The sequence below is a fragment of the Schistocerca nitens genome, chromosome 1 (assembly GCF_023898315.1).
Source record: "Schistocerca nitens isolate TAMUIC-IGC-003100 chromosome 1, iqSchNite1.1, whole genome shotgun sequence".
Lineage (NCBI taxonomy): Eukaryota > Metazoa > Arthropoda > Insecta > Orthoptera > Acrididae > Schistocerca > Schistocerca nitens.
In genome coordinates, this window is record NC_064614.1 from 539,768,536 (window position 1) to 539,795,243 (window position 26,708).

At 36.8% G+C, this 26,708-nt stretch overlaps 1 protein-coding gene across 6 annotated transcripts in view; it reads left to right on the forward strand.

The window, feature by feature from the left end:
* Window positions 1-26,708, forward strand: part of LOC126253797 (ATP-binding cassette sub-family C member 5-like) — a 546,227-nt gene that overhangs the window by 201,326 nt on the left and 318,193 nt on the right. For 3 of the 6 annotated variants that reach the window (XM_049955254.1, XM_049955255.1, XM_049955257.1), the window contains exons 10-11: window positions 4,234-4,382; window positions 8,901-9,011. In XM_049955254.1, coding sequence (XP_049811211.1) covers window positions 4,234-4,382; window positions 8,901-9,011 — 260 coding nt within the window. The remainder of the gene's footprint in view (window positions 1-4,233; window positions 4,383-8,900; window positions 9,012-26,708) is intronic. The other 3 variants (XM_049955256.1, XM_049955259.1, XM_049955260.1) reach the window with 1 other exon arrangement.

Genomic DNA, 26,708 nt, shown 5'->3' on the forward strand with positions numbered 1-26,708 from the left:
TTACATGGTAGGAAGATAATTTGAACTTGTTTATTTAGTGCAACAGATAACAATTCTGGAGATGTGTTTTATTCATTGTGTGTCTGTATGATCGATTGTATTGTACTTTATGTGAGAATCAGTCATTCAGTGGTCTGCGTGAACTAGTTGAATGTGGGAAATTAATTTACATTAGTGGGTTTGCATACTGGACAATGCAGCTGAACAAGTAAGACATTGCCTGTGGTCTAAATCTGTGTCAGAATACATCATTGTCCAAACAGACTATTCACAGTTCATCTTATTTGATGTTTTGTATTGAATTGTGCTTTTGATTTGTTCATTGACTGTTCATTAGGCTATTCTATTATTATTTAGAGAATTTCTTGACAACACAATGCAGTTTCTCCCAACCAGCCCCTATACTAGTAGTCAAGTCACTAAATCTATTAAATGGTTGTGTGCTTGCCCATTGGTTGTTTGGTGGCAGCAGATTGTTACAACTGATAATTAACTTTAATTTAATTTTGTTGCTAAAAAGCAACTGGTACAAGTCAATAGGCAAGCTTTCATCAGACATGAAGCACCATAGAACACATGGTACTGCATGAAGCTGATCTGCAAAAGACTACTTTCTTAACATTTGATGACATGTGTGAGTTCAAATTGTGCTGTTTAGTTTGTGTAGCACTTCAGCCACCCTAGGATGCATGATGGATTACTCATTTCAATATCTTATATAGATGACAAGTTTTGCTTTCTGGATCAAACTGTTATTATCTCAAAGGTATTTGAAGAGCTTAAGCAACTTGACAACTGTGCTTACGTGTGTCAATTGTGCAGGTCTATGACTCTGAGAGAGTAACTCTTCATTGCCATAGCTATATAAATTATGGGGTACCTAGTTGACAAAAAATGATTCTCTCGTGATCTAGAGAAATTGAGAGCCATAATGAATTTTCTTACTCCTCAGCACATTCACAATGTAAGAAGCTTCCTTGAAATGTGTTCCCACTATAGATGCTTTATAAAAGGTTTCAGTTGTAAGGCGTGATTGTGGCAAGAACTACTACAGGACGATGCCAAATTTTCTTGGGTCAAAGAGCAAGAAAGATCTTTCTGTATCCTTAAAGGAGAAGCTGACATCTTTACTAGTCATGACACATTTCTGATAAAGATGCTGAGATGAAACTACACACTGATGATAATGGTTACAAGATAGGAATAGTTCTAGTGCAAATCCATGGGGGTGTTGAAAGAGTGATTGCCTATGCCTCCAGAGTTCCTTGCAGTTTGAACAATCAGTAAATTCTGACCCTATTTATATGACAGATCATTCACTGTTGTGACTGACCACCATTCTTTATGATGGCAGACAAATTTGAAAGCTCCATAAAGATATTTGTCAAGGTGAGCACTAATACTTTAGGAATATGTCATAGTAGTATACAAAAATGTACGCAACACAAGGATGCCAAATGCATTTCAAACAATTCATTGGATGTACATTACAGTATTGCATCTGAGTCATCACTATAATAATGAACATTGTCTGAATACCACAGTTCGTATCGGAATTTTATTTATTTTCCACTAGTTAGAAACCCTTGCTTTGCAACAGAAGATAAAGAAGTGTCTTTACCTCAAATGGCAAAAACATAGTCCTTATAGAATTTCTTAGTCAATAAATTCATTTTTACTAGCCAAGAAGTCAAATATAAATAAATCCTATCTGAAAAAGCAAAGCAATCTCATTAAGTTTTTAATACACATAGCAAAATCAGTAAAACTATATATCCAAGCCAAGTAAATTCAAAATGTTAGTTTGCATTCACAAAGATAAGATTGCAGCACTTAATTCTGCTACTGATTTAAATATCCAAAAATGCCTCTGTCACTAAGGTAAACAAACTAACAGCACTATCTGTTGGTTCTTTGGTGTACTATGAAACTGACACTGTCATCTATTGTTTCTTTGGTGTAGTACATGATCACTAAGATAAACATCCAAATTACTAAGCTGAACAGTCTCCTTAAGCTGAACAGTCTCCTAAACTTTAAGTTATGAAATCTTTTTTATCCTGTGATATGATTTTCGTGAAATAAATCCTATATTTTTTCTCCCGAACTACGCTAAAGTTACCTGTGAAAACTGTGAGTAAATTCATGCAATGGGTTTGGAGAAAAGTATGTTCAAACAGAGAGACATGATGATTTTGCAGTCTTATTATTAGTGTAGATGTAGGAGACCAGTTTGAGGCATTACAGTCTGCCTTCAGGTCAAAAAACCTGTTGCGCATTGACACACAACAGTTGCTGTAACAAGTTTTTGGATTTGAATATGGCCTTTACTGACTGAAACCTCTCATTAAGAATAAATAAAGTTGTCATGTAGACTCTGATATTCAGACAATTAGAATGTACAGGAGACTGCGATGTCTCCACAACATTATAATGCTGCTTTTTAGTAACGAATGTGACAGCTAAATAAATAGAAGATCTGTCATTACTGAAGACCATAGAGACCTTAGAGAAGGATGAATTAAGCTTTCAGCCAAAAGGCCTTCTTCTAAAGTAGAAAATGCACACACATTCATATAAGCACAATTCATGCACACTGGCTGCTGAGTCCAGACTGTGTACAGGAACTGCACCTGTTGGGAGAAGCAATCTGTGTGTTGTGTGGGTAAGGAGGAAGTTGGAGTGGAGAGGGGGATGGATAGTGGGGTTAGAGGTGGGGAGGTGTAGTGCTGCTTGTGGGAACATGCAGGGACATGTTAGGGACAGGGTAGGGCTGCTAGGCACAGTTATAAGATTTGAAGGGGGGGGGGGGGCAGAAAAGGAGAGGGGGGAAAGACTTGTGGGTGCATTAGTGGAGTAGAAGGCTGTGTACTGCTGGAGTGGGAACAGAAAAGTGGGATAGGTAGATGAGGTACACGCAGAGGTCAGGGGGATTATAGAAACATATGGTATAGTGCAGGGAATTTTTCCATTTGTGCGACAGAAAAAAAACTGGTGTTGGTAGGAAGGATCCAGAGGGCACGGTGTATGAAGCAGTCATTGAAGTGAAGCACATTGGGTTGGGCAGCATGTTCACCAACTTGGTGATAAAGCTCTCTCTTGGCCATATTTTGTCAGTGGCCATTCATGCTGGCAGTGAACTTGTTGGTTGTTATGCCCACATATAAAGTAGCACAGCAGTTGCAGCTTAATTTGTAGGTCACATGATTGCTTTCACAGGTAGCCCTGCCTTTGATGGGATAATACATGCCTGTGATTGGAGTGGCGTAAGTGGTGGTGATTGGAGTGGCGTAAGTGGTGGTGATGGGAGTATTTATGGGAAAGATTTTGCATTTAGGTCTATTGCAAAGATGTGAGCCGACCGGGATATTGCAGTCCGTCCTTGCTCCTTGCTCATCCCCCTGCAATAGACCTAGATGAAAAACATGTCTCATACATCCTCCCACCACCACCTATGCCAGTCTGGTGCCAGGCACCTTTATACCATCAAAGGCAGGGCTACCTGTGAAAGTAGTCAATGATTTGGCAGGCAGGGTTGGCAGCAGTCTGCAGATTTTTGCTGATGATGCTGTGTTGTACGGTTTAGTGATTGTAGGAAGATACAAGGCGACTTAGACTATTGAGAAAATTTAGAGAACCAGCATTTGAAGCTGACTGCTAAATGATTCTATTGCCACCAAAATAAAATCTGCCTTTTCTGTGTTATTGTGGTGGCTGAGTAGGTGCAAGGCCTTGAAACAGCATGCATCATGACACAGCTTGCAGCATCTGAAGAAGATAACTGCATCAATCACTGAAATTTCATGTATAAAAATAGTCACCAACTCAAGGGAACACCGAGAAGCCTTGTATTAATCATGATCTTTCTGATCTTATTCAAAGCTGTCTTTATTATCTGTTACCTTATCTTCAGAACATTATAATTCCATTTTCAATCCAACAATTCACTTTGTTCATTTTATGGTTATAAGTATTGCATTAGTGTCAGACCACTTGGCAGCTAGTAATCTGAAACCCGTATGTAAATAGATAAAATTTTGTAGCTGCATGCTGAAAAATGTGTTACATATACAATGAAGAATGTAGTGTTAATCCCAATGCATTATTTCTCAATGTGGAAAAACCTTGCTTTATATTTGGTTTACAAGACCATTGTTTGGGAATATAAGTGTTAGTTTCATTGTGTTCATGTAATAAATTGAAACTAATTTAATTTCTGTTAATTTTCTGCAGAAATTCGCAAAGCAGAACATCAGCTACTTGAGAAATCAGCTTACTGTCAGAGTCTCAGTATTTCAATAGCACCAACAGTTCCAGTTATTTCTGCAATTGTAACATTTCTTGCACATCTAGCAGCTGGTAATAATTTGACTGCTTCACAGGTTAGACTATTCTTTTATTCTAATGAACATCATTTAAATTTTAAATTGTGCTTCTGACCTCTAATATTAATACAATCTAAAATTCTCTGAAGATCACAACTTCAGTCAAGAAAAACTGGAGTAAAGGGCAAAACAGATGTCAAAATGGCAATAAGAACACATTAAACAGTATGTTTAAATCTTTTCCTGTATTTATCAAATTGTTATCAGTGCTGTCTAAGATGAAATTTGTCATATCATCCCTTTAATATTGTAACCATGCAACAAAAAATATTCAAATCCACTGTAACTGATATGATTAAGTATGGCATTGCATATTTCCTGATTAAATACCATGAATGTTAATTGTCAAGGGCATACCCCAAGAAAGGGAGAGTGGAGGGCACATAACATCCCCCCACTTTTTTCCTAACCAAACTTATATTCTGCCTCCTAAACAGTATCAGTTTGGAGAAAGTCTGAATTGGATAACGATTTTTAAGAAGTCTATCCAGAGCCACCTGCCATTAAATCGCAAAACTATTTCATCATTCAGTGCAAAATTAAAATTAGTTACTGTCATAAAAATAGTCTAATGATGACATACTGTAATCTGTCATCAAAATACCCTGCCTATTATAATCTGTCTTCAAAATACCATGTATAAGCAACTACTTGTATGACAATGTACTACATACTTGTAACATTTTTTTAAAAAATTCCATCATGTCCACAAGAAAATTTGCTTTTAAAGGAATTACTTCTTTTTTTGATGTCCCTCTTGCAGTAGCATGAAATTGATAAAATGCTTGTGGTACTGAGTCTCATATATACTGCAATACAATTTCTCTCTTGAACTGACTCCACTGATTTTCCCTTTGAATGAGTTACCTCTTCTTTAATGCCATTTGTTAATATCCATGTAAAATTTTAAATCTGAATGTGAATCCCATTGATTCCGTCTTTACACACAAATATGCTATCTGTTAAGGTGTTACTATATAGCACATTATTCTGAGAGCAAAGCTTACAGTACATATTTGGTTGCATACTAAGTGATTTTCCATATCTTGTTTATGATCAGACTGCTTCAAAAATTTAGTACTGAAATAATTGCAAATTATAATCTGCCTCCAATTGTCTGACAGCTTGATATAGGTCAGAATCTTCTGGTTATTTTAGTTCTTTTTAAAAATATCTGCAAGTTTCCGCATGAGTTTCTATGAAGTGTAATAATTATAAATGTCCTTATAGGTACTTGACCGAAACATGTTTCAATCTGTTGGTCTATATAAAGACTGCTTGTCTCTATAGTCACATATTTAAGATTATTTTTCACATGCAATAATTGATAACTCTTTTTCCTCTATTTTAATTATATTATTTATTTATTTTAATTTTATTCTCTTCAGTGGACCACTACTGTCAATTTTATAAAAAGGATTTTTCAGTTTCCTATTGGCCCAGTACTGTTTTATTACCTCATACTTCAACTTTCTTTCTTTGCCTCAGCAACCCTTACCTTCTACAGTAGAACACTATAAATTCAAAATCTTCAACATATAATGTTATCAATGTTGTTTACATGGCGTTGACATAGGCATGGCACATAACTAGGTTTTCATTTCTGAGCCATTGAAGTAAGCACCTAAATTAAGAACTTTTTCAAGCTTCTAAATTTTTAGTGCATTATACTAAATGTAGTCTTTAATTTGTCTTCCTTTATGTCCTTGAAAACATTAGCTACTTCAGTCTTCCACAATACTGCCTGCCTGAATGAAGGGTTTAGTCTAAAGAAAGGTGCCCCTCCCCCAACAGGTACCACAGGAAAAATTACACCATATGTGATTATAAGCCCTCCCCTCACTTTCCCTATCAATCTTCCCATATGATAATTCTGCTGACTTGCCTTTATTCTTACAATTAAAATGCAGACTATGTTTTTTGAATCTGAGTTCATTGACATTTGCTGCTCCTGATGTGTCAGTTCATTCCCGATACTATACACTCCCCTCAATTACCAGTACTTGATCCTCTGCATTAAAATACATAGTTAATACCTCTGTCTCTTGTGACCTGGCCAAGCTTAACACCAGGTTTCTTAATGCTTGTCACATGGAGTCTTGACCCTGCTTTTGCCTGGAGCAATTGGTCTGCTTTCTTGCATGACAGTTACCAAGCAGCAAGACCAATTTTTCCCAATTTGATTTTACTTCCTTTCTTGCTGAAATATTATTCTGCTGGACTACTGCTTTATAGTTATCGTACATCTGCACAAGGCTCCTGCTCTCTGGCATCAGACTACAGTTTATGGTAGTATTTCAGTTTAATTGAGAAAGAGCTGTGCAAATCATCCCCTTTCGTCTAAAACCTAACTCCACCCCATCCTTCTTTCACGCATCCTAAGCTTGTCCTGCATCAAGATTTGTTAATTAGATGCTGTGTTGAAGAGCTCAAATTCTAGCCTCCTTTTTTGTAATGTTATTACTTCTGCTGCATTCCTCACACATAACTGGAATCTATAGTCTGTAACTAGCCGTTACATTCTGCCTACAGTACAAATGTGTTAAACATATTTGCAAGTTTATTTTAAAAATTGAGAAGTTGGCTACCACAGTTCATCTTACTGGAGTACTTATCTGATTATTTTAGCTGCAGTCTTGTAGCTACATAATAATTTCTTATTCACAGTTCCAGAAACATATGAAGAACATGCAAAAATCCAAGATATTGGACTCTCATTATAGTGTTGGGAATCAGTATGCTACTTGTGTACCTTTTCCATTTATTACATTTTCCATGGCGTACCTGAAAATCATTACAACATTTTATTCTTGAAGGATTTCACATTTCAAGTTCTAACAATTGTTATTGTTATCCTTCCACAAGTTCTGAACAATAATTTTTACATGCTATATCTTGGAACTAGTTTGGAAGACAGGAGACGAGGTACTGACAGAATTGAAGCTGTGAGGAGGGGTTGTGTGTCATGCTTGGATAACTCAGTTGGTAGTGCACTCACCCGCAAAAGGCAAACGTCCCGAGTTTGAGTATTTGTCCGGCAACATTTTTAATCTGCCAGGAAGTTTTATATCTTGGAACTACTCTTCATGAGCTCTCACAGTCCTGTAAATTGGCACTGTTGGCTGTAAACAAAGGAAATGAATACAAAAGCATATTATAATATTTATTTTTAAATTTTCATAATTTTTGCCATTTTTCTGTCTTCATGCTTGACAGTCACATTTTCAGTTACTTGCAGTTTCAAAATTTGGTTTCTGTAGTGCATCTGTTTTTTGTTATACATAATTGCTTTGATTGCTCCAACAACATGGTGAGATATATCCACATAATTTTTAATTTTAAGTAAAATATTATCAAAATATAATTTGATTGGATAATTATGTAAACCATCTCAAAATGATGCACAAACACCTCAGAAACATTAACAGTAGAAGTACTTTTTACAAATATGCACAATTTGACACATGAGCTACCAAAACCTATACTGTGACAAAACTATTATATTAATGTAACTTCATTTTATTTATGAAAGATTAGTTCACTTAAATTTTTCCACAGAATAGATTAATTGCAATAAAATATGGATGAATTGCAGTGCAGGATCCAGGGCTTGAACGTAAGTGACAGTTTTATTGTTATAAATGTTACATGTACATTTCAGAACATTGCCTTCCTTTCGTGACTTCTGTGTTTCACTGCGTCATGACAACCTTTAGTATACTATCCTATCCACTCAGTTGTATTACAAATCCCAATAATACATTTCTGACTAATCTGCATTTAACAGCTGTGACAGTGTTTTAATCAAGACACGTGAGTTATTCAGAATTTATGAAATGTAATTAAAACTTGAAATACAGAACATATATAAATAAAAGCCCATTTTTCATAAGTTAGTGCTTGTAAGCAAATTAACTTCTTACTTAGCTTTATATACATTTATTTACTTTTTATAGGTTTTGTAGATAACTGTGAGGTAGCAGGACAAGAATAAAGTCCAACCAATTAATAATTAACCATCCACACCAGACAACACACTCCCTCACCCCAATCTACCTGCCAAATTGCAGTTTTGGCAGTGTGTATATGGCCAGTACAGTGTGTGTGTGTGTGTGTGTGTGTGTGTGTGTGTGTGTGTGTGTGTGTGTGTGTGACACACTATTTGATGAGTTGTTATCATCATTCTTACATTATTTACATTTTGCCAAACTTTTACGTGCTATGTGAATTCAATGTTATCCATAGTTAGGTAGACAGAATTTTGAAAATTTCTTCACATAATTTTTGTAAGTGTAATAATATTTCAGCTCATCTGAGCCTCCCTTCTGTTGCATGCAATTTCACAGGATGTGAAGGAAGTAAAGGTGAAAAGATAATACAAACACTTGAAGATCAGAAACTGAAATAACAAGTTGTAAACGAAGGATGAAATTATATGTGAATTTATTAAAGATAAGGCAAATCTATATAACATTACTGTTCTCAGAAACATTACAGCAAATTGTTCATTTCTAGGCATTCTCTGTACTTACATTCATGCGACAACAAATCAACTTTGTACTCATCATTCTGAATGAATGGAGTATACGTTTCTTCGATGGACTGATTGCAATAAAAAGGATTCAGGTCTACTATATGAAATTTTCTGTGTTTGCATGACATGCTAAGAGTGCTTTTGGTGTTAGGAAACTAAAATATGTGTTCTAAAATGCTTTGTAGATACAGTTTCAATGCATAAACTAACTGTAGTGCTGATACTTATCTAGAAATAGTTTAATTACATTATCAGTATTACTTTACGGTATTTATGATGTCCCGCACTGAAAAAAAGTTCAGTGTAACTTTGGAATAATGATAGAAGAGGGTTAATTATGTCCAAAATGCATGCATAAGCTTTTATATATGCTTTTCAATGTTCCTCTCCACTAAAACTGCAATAAAATAAATAAAAATATTACACCACTTTATTTTATGGATTACATGGGTTTTGTCTGCATTTGGAATGTTTAATCATCACTCTGATTTTGTAGTGCTTTAGGAAGTAGGCAGTAGGCACTGTAGCAGATTGTCAGCTTTCATTATGTTAATTCTGTACTCAATTTAGTATCTGAACATTAGGAACAATGGATAATATATCATTAAAATAAATGTGTTTTTTGACGAAAGGTGAAGGGGATTGTATGGCATAAAGAGAGAGATAGTGTGTGTAAATTTGAAGGAAGATTTGAAGGACTATCAAATAAATCAACATAAAGCACATTCAGAGTGTAATAGGATCATATGAACATTGAGTGAATTTGTACATATCAGCCAGCAGCATATATAATAAAGAAAAGGTAAAAAAAAAACTCTCTCTCTTTTAATCAGTGGTTCTTCTCCTGGCAGTAGAAATGAAGATGGGAGACATGCGCACATTAGGCAGTTAATAAGTAGGAAACCTACTAGGACCAGAGTCTTCTCCTGACAGTAGAAAAGAAGGTGGGAGACATAAGCACATTAGGCAATTGTTTAGTAGGAAACCTACTAGGACTCTGGTCCTAGTAGGTGTCCTACTTAACAATTGCTTAATGTGCTTATGTCTCCCACCTTCCTGTCTACTGTCAAAGTAAGAACCACTGATTAAAAGAGATAGAATTTTTTTATCTTTTCTTTTTGTTTATATTTGCTGCTGGCTGATATGTACAAATTCAGTCAATGATCATATGCTTGCAATGATTTATACATTGCAATGTGTGTGTGTGTGTGTGTGTGTGTGTGTGTGTGTGTGTGTGTGTGTGTGTGTTGTTGTTGTTGTTGTTTAAATAAGTTGGAGTTGGATGTAGCTCAAAAACATTTCTTTTACCTTATGGCTGAAGAATAAATTTAAGAATATTATTACTATGTTAGCTCCATCTACAGGCCCTGCGGGCCCATGCCTCAATTGTGAAACTGGATTCGTGATTTCTTGCCAGAAAGGTCACAGTTCGTAGTAATAGATGGAAAGTCATCGAGTAAAACAGAAGTAATATCTGGTGTTCCCCAAGGAAGTGTTATTGGACCTCTATTGTTCCTGATCTATATTAACGACTTAGGAGACAATCTGAGTAGCCGTCTTATATTGTTTGCAGATGATGCTGTCATTTACCGTCTTGCAAAGTCATCAGATGATCAAAACGACTTGCAAAATGATTTAGATAAGTTATTTGTATGGTGCAAAAAGTGGCAACTTACCCTGAATAAAGAAAAGTGTGAAGTTATTCACATGAGTACCAAAAGAAATTAGCTAAATTTCGATTATGCAATAAGTCACACAAATCTGGAGGCTGTAAATTCAACTAAATGCTTTGGGATTACAATTACAAATAACCTAAATTGGAACGATCACATAGATAATATTGTGGGTAGAGCAAACCAAAGACTGTGATTCATTGGCAGAACACTTAGAAGGTGCAAAAGGTCTGCCAAAGAGACTGCTTACACGACGCTTGTCTGCCCTATTCTGGAGTATTGCTGTGCAGTTTGGGATCCGCATCAGGTGGGACTGACAGATGACATCGAAAAAGTACAAAGAAGGGCAGCTCGTTTTGTATTATTGTGAAATAGGGGAGATAGTCTCACAGACATGATTCGTGAATTGGATTGGCAATCATTAAAACAAAGGCGATTTTCGTTGCGACAGGATCTTCTCATGAAATTTCAATCACCAGTTTTCTCCTCCAATTGCGAAAACATTCTGTTGGCACTCACCTACATAAGGAGAAATGATCATCGCGATAAAATAAGAGAAATCAGGGCTCGCACAGAAAAATTTAATTGCTCGTTTTTCCCTCATGCTGATCAAGAGTGGAATAGTAGAGAGACAACATGAAGATGGTTCATTGAACCCTCTGCCGGGCAATTTATTGTGAATAGCAGAGTAATCGTGCAGATGTAGATGTAGAAGGGAGCATCACACTACAATGGATGTACTCAGATAACAAGAAACAATGATATTCCATTAAGTCTAATGAACAAAATATAAGAACACAATTTTGTGGTCTGTGAGCCTTCATCACTTGGTTTGATTAGAAGTCAACGCTGATGCTGCACTGGAATGTTCTTGACTGTAAGTTTAACACTGACACTGAAGTCCAGTGGGACTATGAGCTCGTGGCTGGATGGACACTGACACTGAGGCAGAGGCTTGAGGACAGTTGAATTGTAGTCCAGTGAGATGTCAGCTTGAGGTTGATTGTGATGAGTTCCAGTGAAGCATGGGCTTGAGCATGAACTGATGGGCTGCTGAGCACAGCCAGCATAGGCTCAGAGTGTGTACTGGCTATAGACTGGTCAGGTGATGCCTTGAATACACGCATAGTGCCAGGGTACCAGTGCAGTGTTCTGTAGGCATGGGATTTCACAGCAGAGAAGTGGTGCGCACTATTGCAGCACTGTTTACTGTGACACATGTGCCACTAGTAGTGAGGCTGGTGCCACACAGTATTGTGGCAGCTGCTGGAGGTTCAATTGGAAACAACCCACGTGTTTTTGTGGATTCAGATTGTTTCCATTGGTCTTCTAAGGGCAGCATGACTAGTGGATCTGAGCTGCAACAACCCATGGTACATGCCTTTATGGATGGAGACATGTTGCAGGCAACAGGCTGGTTGTATGATAAAAACATTTGCTGGACGGGCAGGATGACATAAATGGTGTCATTATGTATGCAAAGAACATGTTGGTAATTGTCTCTGGAGTCAACAACAGCAAAATAGGAGGTGAAAAATGAGTGTTCTATAGGTGAAGCAGCAATGATGTATAAACAACCAGCTCACTACAGATGTTGTTGTTGTTGTTGTTGTTGTTGTGGTCTTCAGTCTCGAGACTGGTTTGATGCAGCTCTCCATGCCACTCTACCCCGTGCAAGCCTCTTCATCTCCCAGTACCTACTGCAACCTACATCCTTCTGAATCTGCTTAGTGTATTCATCTCTTGGTCTCCCTCTACGATTTTTACCCTCCACGCTGCCCTCCAATACTAAATTGGTGATCCCTTGAGGCCTCAGAACATGTCCTACCAACCGATCCCTTCTTCTGGTCAAGTTGTGCCACAAACTTCTCTTCTCCCCAATCCTATTCAATACTTCTTCATTAGTTATGTGATCTACCCATCTAATCTTCAGCATTTTTCTGTAGCACCACATTTCGAAAGCTTCTATTCTCTTCTTGTCCAAACTATTTATCGTCCATGTTTCACTTCCATACATGGCTACACTCCATACAAATACTTTCAGAAATGACCTCCTGACACTTAAATCTATACTCGATGTTAACAAATTTCTCTTCTTCAGAAACACTTTCCTTGCCATTGCAAGGCTACATTTTATATCCTCTCTACTTCGACCATCATCAGTTATTTTGTTCCCCAAATAGCAAAACTCCTTTACTACTTTAAGTGTCTCATTTCCTAATCTAATTCCCTCAGCATCACCCGACTTAATCCGACTACATTCCATTGTCCTCGTTTTGCTTTTGTTGATGTTCATCTTATATCCTCTCCATTCCATTCAACTGCTCTTCCAAGTCCTTTGCTGTCTCTGACAGAATTACAATGTCATCGGCTAACCTCAAAGTTTTTATTTCTTCTCCACGGATTTTAATACCTACTCCGAATTTTTCTTTTGTTTTCTTTACTGCTTGCTCAATATACAGATTGAATAACATCGGGGAGAGTCTACAACCCTGTCTTACTCCCTTCCCAACAACTGCTTCCCTTTCATGTCCCTTGACTCTTATAACTGCCATCTGGTTTCTGTACAAATTGTAAATAGCCTTTCGCTCCCTGTATTTTACCCCTGCCACCTTTAGAATTTGAAAGAGAGTATTCCAGTCAGCATTGTCAAAAGCTTTCTCTAAGTCTACAAATTCTAGAAATGTAGGTTTGCCTTTCCTTAATCTTTCTTATAAGATAAGTCGTAAGGTCAGTATTGCCTCACGTGTTCCAGTATTTCTACGGAATCCAAACTAATCTTCCCTGAGATCGGCTTCTACTAGTTTTTCCATTCATCTGTAAAGAATTTGTGTTAGTATTTTGCAGCTGTGGCTTATTAAACTGATAGTTTGGTAATTTTCACACCTGTCAGCACCTGCTTTCTTTGGGATTGGAATTATTACATTCTTCTTGAAGTCTGAATGTATTTCACCTGTCGCATACATCTTGCTCACCAGATGGAAGAGTTTTGTCATGGCTGGCTCTCCCAAGGCTATCAGTAGCTCTAATGGAATGTTGTCTACTCCGGGGGCCTTGTTTCGACTCAGGTCTTTCAGTGCTCTGTCAAACTCTTCACGCAGTATCGTATCTCCCATTTCATCTTCATCTACATCCTCTTCCATTTTCATAATATTGTCCTCAAGTACATCACCCTTGTATAGACCCTCTATATACTCCTTCCACCTCTCTGCTTTCCCTTCTTTGCTTAGAACTGGGTTTCCATCTGAGCTCTTGATATTCATACAAGTGGTTCTCTTATCTCCAAAGGTCTCTTTAATGTTCCTGTAGGCAGTATCTATCTTTCCCCCTAGTGAGATAAGCCTCTACATCCTTACATTTCTCCTCTAGCCATCCCTGCTTAGCCATTTTGCACTTCCTGTCGATCTCATTTTTGAGACGTTTGTATTCCTTTTTGCCTGCTTCATTTACTGCATTTTTATATTTTCTCCTTTCATTAATTAAATTCAATATTTCTTCTGTTACCCAAGGATTCGTACTAGCCCTCATCTTTTTACCTACTTGATCCTCTGCTGCCTTCACTACTTCATCCCTCAAAGCTACCCATTCTTCTTCTACTGTATTTCTTTCCCCCATTCCTGTCAATTGTTCCCTTATGCGCTCCCTGAAACTCTGTATAACCTCTGGTTCTTTCAGTTTATCCAGGTCCCATCTCCTTAAGTTCCCACCTTTTTGCAGTTTCTTCAGTTTTAATCTACAGGTCATAACCAATAGATTGTGGTCAGATTCCACATCTGCCCCTGGAAATGTCTTACAATTTAAAACCTGGTTCCTAAATCTCTGTCTTACCATTATACAATCTATCTAATACCTTTTAGTATCTCCAGGGTTCTTCCATGTATACAACCTTCTTTCATGATTCTTAAACCAAGTGTTAGCTATGATTAAGTTGTGCTCTGTGCAAAATTCTACCAGGCAGCTTCCTCTTTCATTTCTTAGCCCCAATCCATATTCACCTACTACATTTCCTTCTCTCCCTTTTCCTACTACCGAATTCCAGTCACCCATGACTATTAAATTTTCGTCACCCTTCACTATCTGAATAATTTCTTTTATTTCATCATACATTTCTTCAATTTCTTCGTCATCTGCAGTGCTAGTTGGCATATAAACTTGTACTACTGTAGTAGGCATGGGCTTCGTGTCTATCTTGGCGACAATAATGCGTTCACTATGGTGTTTGTAGTAGCTTACCCGCATTCCTATTTTCCTATTCATTATTAAACCTACTCTTGCATTACCCCTATTTGATTTTGTGTTTATAACCCTGTAGTCACCTGACCAGAAGTCTTGTTCCTCCTGCCACCGAACTTCACTAATTCCCACTATATCTAACTTTAACCTATCCATTTCCCTTTTTAAATTTTCTAACCTACCTGCCCGATTAAGTGATCTGACATTCCACGCTCCAATCCGTAGAACGCCAGTTTTCTTTCTCCTAATAACGGCATCCTCTTGAGTAGTTCCCGCCCGGAGATCCGAATGGGGGACTATTTTACCTCCGGAATATTTTACCCAAGAGGGCACCATCATCATTTAATCATACAGTAAAGCTGCATGCCCTCGGGAAAAATTACGGCTGTAGTTTCCCCTTGCTTTCAGCCGTTCGCAGTACCAGCACAGCAAGGCCGTTTTTGTTATTGTTATAAGGCCAGATCAGTCAATCATCCAGACTGTTGCCCTTGCAACTACTGAAAAGGCTGCTTCAGGAACCACACATTTGTCTGGCCTCTCAACAGATACCCCTCCATTGTGGTTGCACCTACGGTACGGCTAACTGTATCGCTGAGGCACGCAAGCCTCCCCACCAACGGCAAGGTCCATGGTTTATGGGGGGCTCACTACAGATATCAGTAAAAAAAATATTGTTACTGCTGAAAGTGACATTGTCCCTAACTAAAAACCTCACCCTCTAATTAGCAGAAAATTTCATTAGCCAAGATCAGCTATTTAGATTTTTAGGGGTGGATTTTCATGAGGGAAAAATTGTTTGATTCTCGTGCACAAAGTGAGTTAAAAATTTTCCAAAATCATCCTCTGGCCAGCTTGAGATGGAACTCTGAGTTATAAATTACATTTGCCTGCAATGAGGCTATACTATAGTGTCATCTTTGCTGCCATTGTTAGATTTGCAACAAGCATGTGGGCCCAGACATTATGATATGATTATGCATATTTAGTGATGTGTGCTTCCAAGATTAACAGTAACATTTAGAGCTAATTGTCAGATTGTCAGATTAAGATCTGTAGGCTAATGGTTAATGAAAGGGTACATTGAGAAGGAAACAGAAATCAGTGGGGATAAAATCACAACTGAAGTTCGGTTAAAGTCCTGGAGAACCAGTACATGGGAGAGGGACTGAGGCAATAAGGTCACTGGCTACCATGTTTACAAACTGTTCCCAGAACTTCTGTGAAGGATTGAAACATTAACATATAAACCCAAAAAGAGATGTGAACCATTTCATTTTGGAACATGGAATGTATCCTCTCTGCATTTATAAGATAGGACAAGGCAATCAAAGAAGTTGGTACACCAAAAAATATTGTATTACAGCTCTATAAATAGTGTTATTAGAGGTAACAATATTGTAGAGGTAGGCCCTCACTATGCATTAAGAAAACCTGATTGGTGGGTGACTGTATATAATACTACCAACCAAATATTCTACAGGGAACTGCTGAAGTTCTATGAAGAAAGGGGTGCAACTAAGTAAAGTGTTCACCACTTCTTAGATTACCACAGCTATATTTTCATAATATTGCAGTTTCAGGCATCAGTCTCTTCTTGTTAAACAAAAATTATTGTTACCTAATTATGTTGAACACTGTATGTTTAACAACTGTTTCAATTCTTCCTTTATTTCTTTTATTATTATTTGTTATTGAATTTGTTATTCTATTTATTATTATTAGAGGCAAACTCAGTTTGCATGCATTAATTTCTATGTAGTATATACTGTGTATCAGAAAATTCCAAAATGAGGAATACCACCAAACCTTTGTCCTTCATTCAGAAAATAGAATACACCAAAAAAAGTATAGAGATAGAGGGAATCCTAAACAATGTGCTGTGGTTCAAGTTTTACTGAGACCAGCATTTAACTGGAAAGCAATAGAGTTTCAGTATAGATTTAATTTTAGAACTGTTGAAGGCATCTATATAGATTATAATGGGCAATATCAGAGAAGGAAAGTTGCTACTCACCTAATAGCGGAGATGCAGAGTCGCGATTATAGCTTGCCTGAGACTGCAGGCATGTGTGTGAGTTGTGTTTGCATGTGTGTGTGTGTGTGTGTGTGTGTGTGTGTGTGTGTTGTTGTTGACAAAGACTTCAATGGCCGAAAGCTATAATTTTTGTTGTGCTTACCGCGACTCAGCATCTCCGCTGTATGGTGAGTAGCAGCTTTCCTTCTCTAATATTGTTGCATTCCATCCTGGATTTTCCATTGTTTCAGTATAATGGGCATAATTTTAAGATCTTATCTTTTATATTTTGTAGTTTTACTTATTTATTTACGTTCTTAGTTTGTGTCCTTTTATTATTATTATTATTATTATCATTATCATCATCCCTACTGTATTAGGTTAGAAAGTACTGTAAAATTTGTCAGTGTGTTATAGTTGTCAAGTCATGTACACAGAAAGATGTATTTGTAAAACATGTTGTATGGAACTGGGGAAAAATCTCATTGGTTCATGGAATTACTGGTTTTATCATAATATGATTCACAATGTTAATTATACACAACCATAAACTATTCCTCTTACATTGGAACTTTCAAGAAAAGTAGTATATATCTCAAGGACTGGTGATATGCATAGTTTCACATCATAGAATTCATTTGAACACTTGACCAGGAAAGATGTTACCTTTTGATTGAGAGATCTGACTCATTGGAATTCATTCATTCAACCATATGTACTCTTGTGTTAAATAGACGCCAGCAAGGGGAAGAAATTTGATGGATATGAGAAATTTCTTGATAATATATAGAATAAAAACAGCCACCATTTGTGGAAGGTAGTAGTCAACAGCTTTTGACTTCTACCTTCTGCAACTTGTGACTGTTTTTATTCCACATATTACATTTTCACAGTTGCTGCTGCAGCCATGCTTAAGATTCCAAATCTCTTGATGTAGTAGTTTCCAGTTAGATACAACAAACATAAACTCTTGCAGATGGTGTATTCAAAGTTATCCATAATTAATGAAAATCCACTTTGCTCTGTGATTAAAAATGTACAAGTAAATAAACAAGTTACACAATTATTAGAAAATCCTTTAATTCAAAGAAATACTAGTTGTTGCTCATCCATTTATACTGGTTATTTACTATTTATAAATTGTTGTTTATTTGACATTTGTGTAAATACCCTGATAATTGTGAAAAAACAATGTATGTCTATGCCTTTTGTGTCAAAAAGGAAGTCTGATTGAGAAAACTATTAAACTTATAAGGAATTAAAACAGCAGGACAATACGTACCCTTAGGAGACATATTTCCTAGTACTAACAATAGAAATATTTTAAGTTAAAGATAGCCCTAGCTTTTGGAATTACCAAATGTTTCTTTTTCATGGAGGAAGATGTATTTGTTTGGAAGAGATTTGAAAAAATGGAGAAATTCATTCTGTCCTTAAATTGAGAAGGACCCAGCTGTTAGGAGGATGAGAAGGGGGCAAAGATGAAGAAGAAAGCACCAGGAAGAGTAATAAGTCGAAGAACAAGCTCTGTGTCAGCTTCAGTTTAGAGATGATGGAAAGATCAGAGAAAGAAGTAAAGATAAATTAAAAAGCTAAAGAGAAATGAAAGATGGAAATTGTAACGCAATTAAGAAATAAAAGAAAGTGAAAAAGATAGAGAGAGAAAAATTAAATTAAAGAGGAGAGAGGAAGAGGTGACGAAAATAAACGTATATTAGCAATTAAATTACACCAAATGAGGCAAAGATCAAATGTTACTTATAGGGGAGAAGTCCAGGAGAATAGCAAGTTCCCATCCCTGGAATTGGGGAAACTAGTACTTGGGGAGATCCAAATGGCCTCTTGAGTAATGCTGTAGAGCATGTTCAGCAACTGGGTACTAAGTCCCAAGGTGGAACATTTTCTGTTTCCATTCATGTGTTCAGCTAGTTTAGTCGTATGTAAAAAATCTGTGCAGTGAACACATCATTTGGTAAACAACATGACTAGTTTCATATATTGCTCAGTCTCCAATGTTTTTGGATTTCCTGAAGTAGTTACGAAGTAAGTGGTAGAGGTTTCCTGCATAGTTTAGATTTTACAGCAAGAACAACTGCTAGGGTAGGAATTTGAGGATGGGTATTGGCCGTAGAATGTCATATGGTTTGAGAAGTTTCTTGCTTTGATAAGCATATATTAGATGTACTGTTTGTGCCAGTAGATCCATAGTGAGGAGATCCTCCAGGATGTAGAGCATGTAAGATAATGAGAATACACACTACATTTTTGGAATGAAAAAAAGATACACTGATGTACCTTCCACAGATCCCAAGTGAAATGGTCCTGATGGATGTGGCAAAAAATCTTAAACATATCTTCATGTAAAAGATAATAGCAAACTTGTCACAAAACAGGTAAGTTTTCAATACACTGGGGTGCATATGATAATTCTTATGCTATTATAGCCAAACATCACCAAATGATATAATCTTTTTACAACAGTTATTTAAACTGATTGCACTGCCACACTTAATTTGCACAGAAGTCAAATTGTGCATAATACTTGCATTATTTGGTATTATTAGTGACATTTACAGGTCAGATAGTTCTTGTAAGAAATTCGTCAATGGAGTAGAAAGAATTGGCCATCAATAAATCCTTAAGGCTTCTTGTAATTGATTAGTAGTTAAAATTTTTGTAGCTGGTAGCAAGTTATTGAAAATGTGTGTTCCTCAATAATGGACACTTTTCTGTACCAAAGGAAGTAACTTTAAGTCTTTGCAAAGATTATTCTTATTTCTATTATTGATCTGATGTACTTAACATGCTCTGAGTCTGAAAAACAGAGACACGGTGTGTCTCATAAGGAATGGTCAGTTTTCAGAGATATGACAGGAATGATCATTTGAAGCACAAAAGTCTAGTAAATTTTGGCTCTAAAATGCATTGCCTTAAGAGCTATGATACTATTAAACAAATCTCTTCTATTGCAAGCTCTTTGTTTTTCATATTTTTGGAGGAGCTAGTATGGACCAAAACAAGAAGAAAAGTTTGGTGAATATGGGCTCTAAAATGCATACCTTAAGAGTTATGAGCACTTTTTCAGTATAAGTGATGTGTTTCACAGTAGTGAAGATGAAAAAGTGATCACAGCTCTTAAGATATGCATTTTAGAGCCCTTGTTTACTAGAATTCTTTTGTTTCTGTCATATACCTGAATATTGATCATTCCTCCTGGGACAGCCTGTATTTTTAATGATAAATGAAGGAATAAACAGTAGTTATCATCTCCAGTTCCTTGAACAAACCTCTGCAGAATGTTCTTTAGTTCACACCATAAAAAATTCGTATTATACATTTTTGGATGTGGAAAACTTTACCTTGGTTTGATGAGTTACTCCAAAAAATGATCACATATGATATTATGGAATGAAAATAAGTAAAGATTCATAGCTTTTTAATTTTTATGTAACCTCAGTCTGACAACATTCACATTGCAAATAGAGATTCTTTCAGGCACTTAAGCACTTCTGTGGTACCCTCCTCCCAGTTGAATCCATTATCAAGCTGTAATTCCAAGAATTTAACAATGTCAACTTCTCTTATGTGCTTGTAATCACATTTCAGACATATACTGAGGTAAAATCTCTTCCTAGCTCCAAACTGCATATAGTGTGTTTTTTCAAAGTGTAGTGACAAATAATGGTCAAACTGCAAACCACCTTACACTGTGTGTCGAAGGATAGACTATGTACCATTTTTACTCCCCCCCCCCTTTTCCTGTTCCAGTTGTGAATGGCTCATAGAAAAACGATTGCTGTTAAGTCTATTAAGTGAGCTCAGATCACTCTGATTTTACCTTCTTGGTATTTTTGCAAGGTGCACATAGAAAGAAACAACATACTGGTTGACTCTGGTAGGATTGTACACTCTTTGAGATTCAGCAGTAAACAACACCATCATACGGAATGCCTCTCTTGCAGTATCTGCCACTCAGCAATGCTTTCATACTTACTAAATGAACCTGTAACAAAATGCTCTTCTTCTTTGGATCTTCTGTATTTCCTCCGTCAATCAAATCTGGTACAGATTCAGACTGATGAGCAGTATTCAGGTATTGGTTGAATGAGGATTTTGTAAGCTACCTCCTTTGTGTATGGACTACATTTCCTGAGGATTCTTCCACTTAAACTCATGAGATATGATCAAAATGCTCAAAAATGAGTATGCGACTGACTGGATATTCAATGATGTCTGTATCATTAGATGCACTATATGTCTTGAAGAAACAATCATTTCCACTGCCTTCACCATAGGAGAAGGAAACAAAAGAGATTCTGGAGTTAATTCACTCTGATGTCTGTGGGCCAAAGAGAGAAACATCTCAAGGTTGTGATTTTTTTTTTTTTTTTGTGACCTTTATAGATGAGCACATAAAGGTGAAGTTGCTGACAAGTTTGTTGAATTCAGGAACCTAGTTGAAAATCAGACTGGTCACAAAATTAAATTCTGCTTGTTGGCTTAAATGTCATGTTGTATCCTGCTTGAGTCAGGACTACTGCCATCAACAAAGCTATCTAAATCTGAAATCATTGCATAAGTAAAGGACTGTCTGACAAAACTCCTCACGAGAAGTGGCTGAAGAGAAAACATGACATATCTCATCTTCATACATTTTGTATAAATCATAAAACATAGAAAAGTTTGATCCTAAGGGAAGGAAGAGATTTTTGTAGGCTATTTTGACTGTTTGAAAGCCTATTGTTTGTGGTACCAAGAGTTCATAGAATTCACATGTCAAGAGATGTGAAGTTCCTTGATCATGACAGTTTTGAGCCCAAACAAATTTATGTGGACTTCCGTGAAGATGAACTAGATCATCACCAAAGAGTAGGCATCTACATCGATTCTGTAGAAGGAGATTTCAATTGTGGTACAAACATTGAATCAGAGCCATTATCAGATGATGAACCACTCTACAGCTTTGAACAAGATGGGCTTCCAATCAATAAAGACCAAGAATTCAGCTTTGACCTTGACTTATAATGTGTTGAAGACAATAATTCTTCAAGCTTCACACCTGCTCAACAGTTTGTCCCAGATGTAGGCTCATCAGATGTTTCAGCTCATGTTATTACCTCCATTGCAAATGCAACAGAAATCAGTGACAATGATGCATTATGTGCTTCAGATCATAGAGATTGGCTAGAGGCTATATATGATGAAATCAGGTCACTGGTGAAAAGTGATACCTGGGACACTGTAGACAGACCAAACAAAATGAAAGTGTAATTGACTGTAGGTGTTTTGAGAAATAAATACAGAAGTCATTGATCTTTTTTTTTGATGAGAAAAGCAAGAATAGTTGCACAAGGATTCAACCAACAACCTGGGCTTAAGTTTGTGGAAATGTTCTCTCCAGCTGCAAGAATTGAATAATTCAGGCTACCCATGGCTCAAATTTGACTTGCATGTCTCTGAACTGGATATCACCACTACATTTCTCAATGGTAAATTAGCACGGTAATATCCATGGAATAACTAGATGAATTCTTAAAATTGATGAAAGATGAAGAGGAAGATGATCATAGAATCAAGAGGGCAAATAGCATTCTCCAAACATTGGAACATGGTGATAAAGTGTGTACACTTAGAAAAGCCATTTGTGAACTGTGCCTTGCTAATCAACAGTGAGATGGCAAGTTGAATGCAACTCTTTAACACCAATAGTATTCAACCCACAATTCCAGATCCATCTATTTTTCTAGACAGTGTAGAAAAACATTCAGTCTGCCTTCTCATTTATGTAGATGACATTGTAATCACTTCAGCAGACCCAGAAAGGACAAAACAAATGAAGGATGAGTTGTTTGCCAGACTTGATGTCAAGGATCTTGGTGCCATAAGATGCTATCTGGGCATTGAAGTAGATCAGTCTGGTGACAAAATCACATTATGTGAAAGGAGGTGTATCAGAGAAGTTTTACACCAATTCGGAATGGATGACCGCAAGCCAGTAAGGACTCCATTGGCAAGTACAAATACAGAAGATGGCACTCATTATCCATTCAGAGGAATGGTTGGAGCATTGTTGTACATTGCGTCTGATGCTTGATGTGACATGTTATCCAATCAGTAAGCTAAGCCAGTACAACAACAGCCATATTTTTATTCACTGCCAAGTGGCTAAGTGAATTCTTAGATACCTAAAAGGAACTACAGACAAGAAATTGACCAACATCAAGGATAAGGAATGAATATTCAATTTCACAGATGTTGATTAGGGGAAGTTCCAATGCTGATAAGAAGTCATATACAAGCTACAACATTACTTTACCCAGATCAGCAACCTCATGGTGTTCACGCAAGCAGAGAGCTGTTGCTCTTTCATCAAGTGAAGTTGATTATGTGAGCTTCATCGAAGCAGCAAAGTGAGATGAGTGTGGCAAAACTGTCAGACATCACCCTATTCAATGACAATCAGTCAGCTGGGAAGTTACCACACAACCCAGTTTTTCATTCAAAGATGAAGTAAATTCATACAAAATAGCACTTCATACACCAAGCTCTACAAGACTTTACACTGAAACTGGAATATTAGCCAACACAAAATATGATGGCAGATTTACTGTGAAGGTTCTTCATGCACTGAGACAGGAGAAATGTGTTGAAGAATTTGGACTTCAATCCTAGAGCCACAAATTTAAGAGTAAATTCTTATTTATAACTGTCGAAGACTTGGGGGCATGTAAAGATTCAGATTTTACCATCATGTAATACCTTTGATGATGTCTATAGAAGTTGCTATTCACTTGTTTTCAAGTCTGTTGTTGTGCAGTTCTGTGTTATGCTCCGTAGAGTAAATTACAAATAAAGTTGTTTGGTAAGTACGTGCCAAGCCTGTGTTGGCAAACCATTTTGTATCAAATTTTAATACAACTAAATACATATTCGTATGTTTTTCTGGGCGCCACTCCTCCCTTATTGCCTAGCCAACTGTATAGCAAAGTCACACCTTTTTTATACACAATCCCTTCTATAACTAAGCTTTTAATTGAATATAATAGAGGGAAACATTCCACGTGAGCTTTTAATTGCATTGTACTGCAGATATTTTTAATATTGCAATTTGATGAAAGTGCTCTGACAATCCCAGTTTTTTAATAGTGACATCATGATTTGTTTCTGTTTTATTAGTTAATGTGTGAACAGTAATTGATGATGGAAGGGCGTAACTTGTGCCTACTGTGTCGCATGCTGGTTCTTCCCCTGTTACCGATTTCATGTCCCTCCTTGGTACTGATGTAGAAGATGATTCTGTTAAGGATAGTGATCCTACTGATGTTACTGTTGCTGAAGTTGCGAATTCCTCCTTTGCTAGTGGTAATGTACTTGCCTCCATTGATGTATTTTCTTAGTATATCTACAAGTTGTGAAGGAGAAACTGTTCTCCTTTTTTTTTTTAATCGCTAATAATTTTGTTTTTCACCTCATCGATACTGCTGCTATAATAAGTGGTGATGTAACTAAGGACAAAGGTATTTCTAATATTACTACAACTGAAGGTGTCACTATCTTTTCTGCTGTTAATATACTTGCCCTCTTTATCACTGTTGCTTCTGTGTCATCTACAGGTATAGGGTGATGGATTCTTAATGCAACTATGTGGCAGCGATATTTTTGCCCTGTCATCAGACTGCCAGCTACAGTGCTGATAGGGAGTATATTTCTCCTTCGCTGCAAGACCTTTGTGCATGTAGGAACCTTGCATAGGTAGCACATGTTTGTTAGGTAGTACAACATTGTTTATTGAGTGAAAGTATTTCAAGTGAAATGATGAATAAAAGTATTCTATTTTCAAAGCATATTCATCTATGAATCATACATGAGTACAGAAAAATCACATGCAGTAAGCAGATTATTTCCAGAGTAATCCCTGATGCCCAAGTTTGTAATTGGAGTATAATTCGTAGATTGATAAGTAAATTTCATGAAATGGGAAGGGTTCTTGATAGGAAACATAGACAACCACATACACCAGTCATGGAAGAAACTGCAGATAGCATTGAGCATGCTCTCAAAAGGTCTCCTAGGAAGTCAGTTCGATGTCTTTCTTAACAAATGGAAATTTCCTATGGCTCTGTTCAAATGGCTATGAATTTCCTAAAGTTTCAGCCCTATAAAATAACTACAGTGCAAGAACTTAAACCCATTGATCATTGGTTTTGTGTATGGATTTTGAATATGGTATACGACGGGGGAATTGACCGTCGCCTAACTTTCTTTTTGTATGTATCATTGTTTCACTAAATAGGTTTTATTGGAGTTTAGAAAAGCATAAAGGAAGCATTGCTGCAAGATCAACAAATAGGAGTGTGGTGTGCTGTTTGCAGTGTGAGAGTTTAACCCCCCCCCCCCCTCCCCCCCGTCTATTTTTTAAGGAAACCATTAACACTGAGAGACATGGGGAAAATTATTTTGCAGCATTCTATTTTCTTCTCATTACATGAAATTCAGACCTGTTTCAAGGTAGAGTTATCACTAACAACATATAGCCTCCTTGTTCCTCTGATTGAACCCCCTGCAATTCTGCAATTTTTATCTCAAGGGGATGGGGGGTGGGGCGAATTAAAAGAAAATGTGTAAAAATCAAATCTACACACATCAGCTGAACAGAAAATTAACATTCGGCAAGAAATTGCTGCCATTTCACAGAGGGAACTGCACAGGCTAATAAGCAATTTCCTAAGCAGAATACTTTAACAATGAAGGGCGGCAGTTCCAGCATATCCTTGTGTAATATATGTGAGTAATTTACTTTTCATTTTAAGTGTTTATGTTATGTGCGTTAGAAATAGCTTACACCACAAACTATATTGTATCTACGGCAGTCTTCCTGTCACCCACACTGTGAGCAAAGCAGCTGGACTCGCTGACCAGCTGCACACCATGAATATGGTTGCATTAATGATTGATCACCCTCTATTAGGGCAAAGATAGTTGCTGATTGTTTTCTTGTGTGTAGTTTGCTCTTTCTGGATCCTCTGCCACATTCTGATCACCTGTTAGCTGTAACAAGTATGTCTTCCTCATTAATTCAGCTTTATTATTATTAACGTTATTATTATTATTATTGTTAGATACTTTTGATTTTTGAACCTCCTGTTTGCACTTGGTTAGATCATTAAATCATCCCAGTGTATTAGGCCTATTACAATAACTTTTTGAAATGTTATTCTTATCCTCGGTGTTTGAACTCGTTTATAAATATATGCAAGCACAAATTATTAAGCACTGATATTGCAATACAGGATACTATTATTACACTCTTTCAAAATTGTGAGTAGCTAACCATCTGGTTTTATAAACCCTGTAGCTTTAAGTCCCTGCTGTTATTGTTAAATTTTTCAAGTTCCTATACAGTTGACAGTTGTTTTATAATCCAGAATTAAATGCCCTTTTTTTTTTTCACAAACGACAAGTCACATGGAGGTCATAATTCATTTTTAATGTACTCTTTACATGTTTTTGTGTTCATAAACAGTTTGTTAAATTCATTTGGGTATTAAATAAAGCATCCATTTAGAGGTTCCTGGTTGGGAACAGAATCAGCTTTCTGGTTGGGAACAGAATCAGCTTTCCATCTTTAAAATCCCAGCCAGTGGTTCAGAATCGCTACAGCTCACCGTTGATGATCACCACCTGAGGAATGTGGGATATGTCATGTGGACCAAGCTACTCACAGTTGTGGAGACAGACAGGCATCCGTGATTCAGTCTTGTACAGTCAATTATGTGAACTACTATCAGTCACACCCTACTGTTCATTGGCTATTGACCCTACGTAGTGCCTGGATTTTCTTCTTATTGTTATTGGCCTTCATTCAGTGT